Source organism: Alexandromys fortis, unplaced genomic scaffold, assembly GCF_014885135.2.
Source record: "Alexandromys fortis isolate MF-2015 unplaced genomic scaffold, M_Fortis_MF-2015_v1.1 scaffold_189, whole genome shotgun sequence".
Classification (NCBI taxonomy): domain Eukaryota; kingdom Metazoa; phylum Chordata; class Mammalia; order Rodentia; family Cricetidae; genus Alexandromys; species Alexandromys fortis.
This window is the reverse complement of record NW_026068081.1, coordinates 2,045,449-2,053,440: the sequence shown is the minus strand read 5'-3', so window position 1 is coordinate 2,053,440 and position 7,992 is coordinate 2,045,449. Positions and strand designations below refer to the sequence as shown.

General features: G+C 47.6%; 1 protein-coding gene across 5 annotated transcripts; it reads right to left on the bottom strand.

Annotated features, from left to right (window-relative positions):
* Window positions 1-1,975: 1,975 nt before the first annotated feature.
* On the bottom strand, window positions 1,976-5,198 carry Zcchc12 (zinc finger CCHC-type containing 12). Of its 5 annotated transcripts, none has more exons than XM_050121944.1 (5): window positions 5,124-5,198; window positions 4,968-5,039; window positions 4,536-4,593; window positions 4,200-4,337; window positions 1,976-3,804 (listed from the first exon to the last, which is right to left on the bottom strand). In XM_050121944.1, exon 5 carries the CDS (start codon window positions 3,700-3,702, stop codon window positions 2,500-2,502), a length of 1,203 nt encoding a protein of 400 aa, XP_049977901.1. In that variant the 5' UTR covers window positions 3,703-3,804; window positions 4,200-4,337; window positions 4,536-4,593; window positions 4,968-5,039; window positions 5,124-5,198; the 3' UTR covers window positions 1,976-2,499. The 5 variants fall into 5 exon arrangements, with proteins under 5 accessions (XP_049977901.1, XP_049977902.1, XP_049977904.1 ...); XM_050121945.1 differs by having other exon boundaries at window positions 4,536-4,596; window positions 5,124-5,196; XM_050121947.1 differs by lacking the exons at window positions 4,968-5,039; window positions 5,124-5,198 and adding an exon at window positions 4,753-4,910 and having other exon boundaries at window positions 4,536-4,596.
* Window positions 5,199-7,992: the final 2,794 nt, after the last annotated feature.

The following is a 7,992-nucleotide window of genomic DNA, read 5'->3' as shown; positions in this document are numbered from 1 at the left end:
CTCCTAGGAGCACAGGAAGTCACCTCTCTGGCTCTGAAGAGTTTAGTGGCTTCCAGGAACTCATGTGTGCTTTGGAGGGAGGCAAAGGCTGGCCCTCTTGGGTCTTTGTTCAAAACTGACTTCTAAACCAAAAGATCAGAAGCAGTAGCAAGCCAGAGTGTCTGAGGCTCAAGGATTTTGTTTGTTTGTTTGTTTGTTTTTAAAAATGAATGCTGGGGAACATGGCTCCAGGGGACAGGACAGTGGTGATTGTAAGGACAGATCGTGGGGTCGTGAAATGGAGCAAGGGTGAGAAACTAGGAGGTGGTGAGGTGGCCATTCTAGAAAAAGTCAGATTCTGAACAAAACCTCTTGTAGGCAGCTCTTGATGCCTGCTGCATCCTCCAGGTCTCAGCCCAGGACCTCTTGCCACTTCTAAGTGGACCATCAAATGCTAGCAAAATGGCATGCCTGATCCCTGCCTCAGAGACAAATCTGGGCCAATCTTGGTTCAGCAAGGACCAGGTTTCTAAATGAACCCCCATGTCTGCTATTCCTACCAAGATTTCTGTCCTTACCAATCTCTATGTGAATCTTCCTAAGCCTCCTTCCCTCACCCCTGTCCCCTGGCTCATAAAGCACTGTGCATACTCTTATTCTCTCAGCTCTGTGGAACCCGTATTTCCTACATGAGAAACTCTCTCAGGGACTCAAATGCATGAATCCATTTCACTCTCTCCATACTGTCTTGCCCTGACAAGGAGATTGCTGACCTTTGACCTTTGCCTCTGTATGAATGAACTGGATTGAAAGTGATCTTATGTTGAATTGGGGTTTGGGGTTCTTGAGCTCCTATGTCCTATAGTTCACAGGATAAGGATTGGGCCACTGTCAAAGGCAGACCCTGCTGATGCTAAGATCAAATGCTCTCTTCCCCCCCCCCCGCTTCTCCCTCCCCCCTGTAATCAGGGAGGAAGCAGGGGGTAGTACCAGCCCGCAGAAGAGAGCAGGATGCCAGCAATAGAAATTCAAAGATGCCACCCACTGGGAGAAATGCCCTTCCGGACCTGAGCAGGATCTGAATCACTGCAACTCCCATGTTAGCATCCTCCCTCAGCACTGGACTTCTCCCCCTGCATCCATCTCTGGAGTATTCGAGAAGAAAGCAGTGGAGACTTGTCAGTCAGTATAGGCCATCCTTTGGCTCCACAGGCCAGAGAACCTGGTCAGCTGTGGCAAAGGGATCCTTTGCTTTAGAAGATTTATTTAGCCTATTTTTTTTCTTTCTTTGTGTGAGTGCACACACACACACACACACACACACACACACACACACACACACACACGCTGGTATTGAGCCTAGAGCTGTATGCTTGTTAAACAAGTGCTCTGCATTTATTTGATGGTTTGTTTGTTTATCTTTGTGTGTCTGTGTGTGGTGGGAATTAAACCTAGAGCTTTATGCATGCTAAACAGTGTTCTGTATTTCTTTTTCCTTCTTCGTGTGCGTGCGTTTGTGTGTGTGTGTGTGTGTGTGTGTGTGTGTGTGTGTGTGGTGGGTATTGAACCTGGAGCTTTATGCTTGCTAAACAGTCCAGTCCTCTGTATTTAGTTTTCTTTCTTCGTGTGCGTGTGTGTGCACGTGTGTGTGTGTGTGTTGGGGATTAAGCCTGTATCTTTATCATTTCTCACCAAGTGCTCTGTCATTGAGTTACAGCCCCAATTCTTTTAATTTTAAGACAGCTCTAAGTGACTTTAACAGTCTGACTTTGAGCTCACTCTGTTGCTCAAGGAGACCTTGAACTCAGGATCGGCCTGCCTCAGGCTCCCAGATAGCTGCCACTACAGAGCTAGGCCACCAGGCCTGGCTTTTTTTCTCATCTGCAAGTTAAAAGCTTATTAAAAACAGAACACTTCAGACTATGATTCTGCCCCTGTATACCTTCTCACTATATTATCCTTGGCTTCCTAAAATAATACCGCAGAGACATTAAAGTAGATGCTGACACATTGTGTTTATTTATTGACACAGAAGGCCACAACATACATTTTGGTGAAAAAATACAGCATATAGAACAACACTTCTATTCGATCACTTTTGTCTATACACATTCCGATCTAGGAACATAGGTACAGAGAAGTATTTAGCAGGATAGTCACCAGAGGGCTGATAATTGGTACACAGGGTAGAGAGTTCTGGATAATTTTTACTTTGTTACATAGCTTTTTTTCTACTTGAAGCTTGAGCAGAGGACAATAGCACTTTCACAAAGAGAGTAAGTTCACCAAGGGGATGGGTGCACACAGCAAGTAGATTCAGGCAGTGGGGAAAGGGAACAGGGCCACAGATGGATCAGGCCATTTCTCTCTACTGTCCTGGTGTTGAAGACCCTTTCTCTACCCGCAAAAGAAAGCCACTTTGTGGATTTCTTCATGCATTTACAAGTCTGTCCCCCCAACTTCTCTGTCATTGAACTCTGAATACAGGGAAGGGTTAATTCGAGGCTGGAGGAGAGCATCTTACTGTGGTTCACAGAAGAAAAAGGGCCCAAAAATAGCCTCTCTTGCCCTTGGTTCCTCAGGTGGGGGCACCTCCTGCACGGCGACAACCTCATAAGCCGGGGGGGCTCTTGCTGCCTCACAGTTTTCTTCGGAGTGGCCCTCCTCGCCACAAACGGGGCAGCGACCTGCATGTCTCCGCTTCCTGGTTCTACGCACCTCCCCCAAACTATTGTTCGGACGCCCAGAACCACTGCTGGTGGAAGGAGCCTCAATCTCAGGAATGGGGGGGGACTCAATGACCACCACTTGGTCCTCGGGAACAGCCCTGCCTACATCTGGGGCGGCACTTGGGTATGGCAGTGGTGGGTCCTCGGGCTCCACCAAGATCACATCGTCATCTGAATCATCCTCCGGAGAGTCATCTATCTCTATCACATCGCCGTCAGTATTGTTGATCATTATTGGTGGGGGGGGCTGAAATGCCACTGGACTGGGTGCCCTCTCCAACACTGGCTCAGATCTTCTGGGCCGCTTGTGTTTACGATAAGTTTCCTCCCAATCCTCCTCCTCCCTTATCATCCTGATTACCTCCAGGAAATCGGGAAGGCTCTCTGGATCATTTGCATACATCCTGAGAAGCCCCTTAAGCCTGTGTCGAAGGTCTCTACTAAGCTCAGCCCCTACCAGGAGCTGGTGCAGGCGAGCCTTGTTTGCCTCCTCCTCAGCAAAGACCCCTGCCTGGATAGCATTCTGCAACTGCGACTCCAACCGGATCATATACAGGGATGTTTTCTCTCCACCTGATTGAACCATGTTGAAAAATTTACCATGGGCTATCACACTGCTCTCAGACTCTCCAAAGACCAGTTTCATCACCCGCAAAAATTCCGCCACATTTAGGCCGGGATTGGAAGCATGGAGCAAACGCATGACCTCCCGGGCAGGGCCCCTAAGGGTTTTCATTAGGCGCTTGACCTTTTCCTGCTCAGACATATGCCAATCAGGCAGGACCCCAGTAACTTGGCTCAGCCAGTTTTCAAAGGTTTCTTCCCCCTGAGTTAGCTCTACCCTCCCAGAGAACATCCTCATGTTTCTCTCTGCCATGCTGGCCATTAGCGGACCGAGACTCCTGCCCAGGGACCTCATCATGGTATGAGCCCAAGGGGGCAAGGGTGGGTTCTGCCCCCGGCTGTTAGCCAAACGTGAAAGGAGGCTAGTCATGGCTGACAAGGGCGATAGGATATCTTAATATGTGACGCACAGGAAGTTTTAGAAAAATCGCTTTTTCTTCAGTCACGCGGCAGGCTCCAATCTCAGTAGGGGCTGCAAGTAATAAAGCGAGAGAGGGATTAATAAAGGAACAGGCTAGAGTTGTAATTATCGCACCTCAATAGCCCATACATCTCTCCACTGTCGTCCTTAAAATACTGGGGAGGAGAGCAATTGTAGCCCCCTGGAGCTAGCTGATCTTTCTATACTAACGGAGTGCTTTTTATAGTCACGACATCCATACCCTCCTGCCAGTCCTGGGAGAGGCAGGGCAACTGTTGCTTCGACTGTAGATTTAACACTGTGTGGAACTGAGGTCGGGCTCTCAAAGCAAATTCACAGGGGTTAAAAGGAGATCTCACGATCTCTGATCTTAACCACACTGCCCCCCCTCAAAGCTCCCAGACCATTACCCCCACCCTCCACCCCGTGATTTCTCAGATGCTTACATACTAGCTAGGACGCTGGAGTGAGCCTGTATTTCTAGCCTCTGCAACCTGTGTCCTTCCAGGAGAAAGCTGGCCTCCAGGGTACGGTAGATCTCGGTCCACAGGGGCTCACAGATCCTGGAGCTCAGGACATCAGAACTGCGCCACATCAGAGAAGGGAAATGTCAGAAACGGACTCCATCGTCATCGTCATCTTGATGCACCCTCCCCCTCCCTCTTCTCCCGCCCCCTTCTGCTGTCACCAAGCAGAAAATTCCCTCTCGAACCTTCTAAACAATCTAAAACGATAACCCCCCCAGACACGCATTGCACCCCAAGACACCATTATTAGCCTACCCAGCTCCAACAATCAGCTGCACCGAATTCAAGTTCAGATTTCCGCTTTGATGAGCTGCTACTGAGAAAGGGAACATGAATTGGACACACCCACCCCCACAGTGCCCAGGGAAATTAGAGGAGATGCATAGGGGGTTCGAGGCAAACATAATTCCTTCTCCCTCATCTTCCAGGTGGCCTCTTCCCTCAACCCCTTCCCAAGCCAGGCAAATCCTACCAAGTGTCATCTTCCAGGTGTCTTCCAAAGCACTCAGGCCATGCAAATGCTCCTTCCTCCGCTTCGCAATTGCTGATTCTTCAAGGCAGGAGCCACCTAGGACCCGCGGGCTTCCCCGCCCCCCTTTCTCCCACCTCCTTACCAAGGACTCGCGTCCCCCCACCCCCACCCCGTTTTTGTTTATTTTTTGTTTGTTTGTTTGTTTTTTGTTTTACCTGCGATCTGCCTCTGGCCAGCAGCTGTTGCAACGCCTTCAGCTACGGAATCGGCCTTTCAGTCCGGTTACCCTGAAGGAGAAAAAGGGCTGGTGCTTCCAGAGCCGCTAAGCGACCCGAAGCTACCAGAAAGAGCTGCTTCACCCAGCCACCTACCCAGAGGTAACCGAATTCAAGCTGCGCAGTTCCCAGGTCCACTGCAGCGCTTTTATCAGCTGCCTACCGACACACAAAAGAGTGTGACGAGCGGGCCAAGAGAGCCAATCAGTGGAATGTGGGGGCGGTTCCTAGCCCAAGGGTCGGGCTAGGGGGAGAGGCTAAAGGAGGGGTAGCGGGGGAGAAGAAGGGGGAAAAGACGCAACAGGCCTCTGCAGCCAGCGCTGCCGGGCTAGTTTAGAGGGCCAATTTGCATTGTACCCCAGAGTTTGTGACTCCCTCCACCCTTGCCTTCTGCCTCTTCCTTTCTCCCTTGGCTCAGTATTGTGTCTTGAGGCCAGATGTGTATGTACGACAAGGTAGAACCCAAATCAGGTAAAAACATTAAAAGGGGGTTGGTATGAGGCTCTTTAGCTGGCTGCCTCAGAATTGCTTGGTAGGGTGACGTACATCTGCAGTCCAGCTCTCTACGGAGGGAGGGGCAAGTGAGTCAGAAATTCGAGGCCAGTCTGAGCTACTTAAGACCCTGTTGAAAGCGGTTTTGAAGCTACCTGTGGTGGTTAATGCTTGCTATAGCCGCACTTGGAGGGGGGGTGGCGGCTAGGAGGATCAGGAATTAAGGACCTGCTTTAGCTACGTAGGTAGTTCAAGATCAGCCTGCGATGTACATGAGACCCTGGTTCAATGTATATGGGAAACAAAACAAAACATTTTTTTGGATCTTGATAGGAACACAGGCAGATTCTTGGATCCAGTCTCTGGGGATTCTGGTTTACTTCGGAGCGTAGGGCATGCTTTTGTGTTTTATAATTTTAACGGATGATGTAGCTGATTCTAAGGTTTAAATTATCAGAAGGGCCCAGCTCTCCCTAAGGGCACGTGGTTAGGGTTAGTTTCGTTTTATTTTTATTTTGTTTGTTTGCTTTGTCGTTATTGTTGTTTTGAGACAGGGTCTCCCTCATACTATATCCCAGGCTGGTCTGGAACTTCCATCATAGCCCAGGCTGATCTGAAGCTAGGGACAATCCTCCTATCTCAGCCTCCATATTATCGCTATTACAGGCATGGACCACGATGTCCAGGTTAAACATTGTTGGATATTACTACAGAAATGTTCATTTCTTTCATCTGTATCATAAGCATCTTTTAAAGTTTGTTCGGTGTAAGCTATCAGTTTCCTGGGATGACAACTGTCAGATCCTTCCCTTCTACGTCTGCCTTAATGAGGGAGCTCTTAATAGTTTCCTAAACAGATCCTGCGGTCATTGCCTATGTAAAGTTCATGAACGGTAGAACTGAGAGCTTTGAATATGCAAGACTGTGGTTGGTAGAATTATACTTCAGGGAGGGGTGTGTCATGTGCCTTTTCTACCCATAGCATCAGCCTTTTTCTGTTTTGTCAGCTTAACACCGGAGGTTTCTCTGGGGTATTTTCCTGGATTGACAGCATCCAGCCTAATAAATGCTTCCCTGGGTGGTCGTGTATTGCCGACTTGTGGTCTTTGTCACAGATACAGGAGACTGAGCTGGTAACACTAAGGGCTGATAAAACCTGAGCTTCTGGGCCCGGACATCAAGCTGCTGTTGCAGCTACAGCAGCTGGAAGCGATTCCTGATACTGTAAGCCCCCAGAATCCTGGAGTTATGAGCCCTTGTCCCACTAAGGAACCATGCCGTGGCTTAAGAGCTCTAGAGACTGGCCAGGAGCCAGAAAAGCAGACAATGAAGGACTGTAGGCTGCATATTTTTCTAAGGCATACTTTTTTTTTAACAGGTCTGGGTCACTAGTGCTTATAAACATTCCTGTACTCTTGTGCTGTGCTTTCCTGCATTCTCTTCCTCCTTCGTGTTTGTGTTTGTGACAGAAAACCCAGTCTAGGCCGGTTATGACGAGACATGCCTGTAATCCCACTTGAGAGGTATAGTCAAGACTATCAGAAGTTCAAGATCGTCTTTGTCGTCACAGTGACTTCCCAATGTCAAAGCTTACTCCCAGGCTATGGCAGTCAAGACAATAGGACCAGGCATAAGGATAGATCAGTGAGGTAGAGTATAGAGCCCGGAACTAAAGCCCTACATTTATGTACAATTGATTGTTAACATAGGTAGCAAGAGCATTCAGTAAGGAAAAAATAGTCTATGCACATACACTTGCAAAATAATAAGGATAATGATGATAATTTGGACCACGACTTCCCACCATGTTGAAAAACCAACTGAAAATGGGTACTATATCTAAGTTATCTAAGTACAAGAGCAAAAGTTATAACACTTCTAGAGGAAACCAGAGAAGTAAATCTATATATCCTTGAGTTAGGCAAAGCATGCATAGACATAACACCAAAGTATAAATAACAAACAAAAATCTTTTGTATATTTCAGGACACTGTCCAGAAAAGTAAAAGGCAGCCCACAGCTAAAAGAAAATGTATGCGAAAATAAGAGATTTTTTATCTCAATGTATAAGTATGTTACAGCTCAATAATAAAAAGACAGATGATCCAGTTTAAGATTGGACAAAACATTGCCGAGATACGGAGAAATGAATGCTGATAGGAGTGGAAAATGGCATACTCACTTTGGAAGACAGTCTGGAATTTCCTCAGAGTTAAGCATAGGATTACTGAATGGTGCAGCAATCTAACTCCTAGGTGAACACCGACACACAACTTGTATAATAATTCTCATAGCGACATATTAATATTAACCCCCCAAGTGAAACTCAAATCAAATGATCATCTACCAATTAAGACACCAGGAAAGAAGTATACTGATTCGTGCTCTAGTGAAGGCAGATATCCTGGCAATCACTAAGAGAGAGGAGAAGGATCATAACTCCAAGATCATTACCCCCAATGGCCTAACTTCT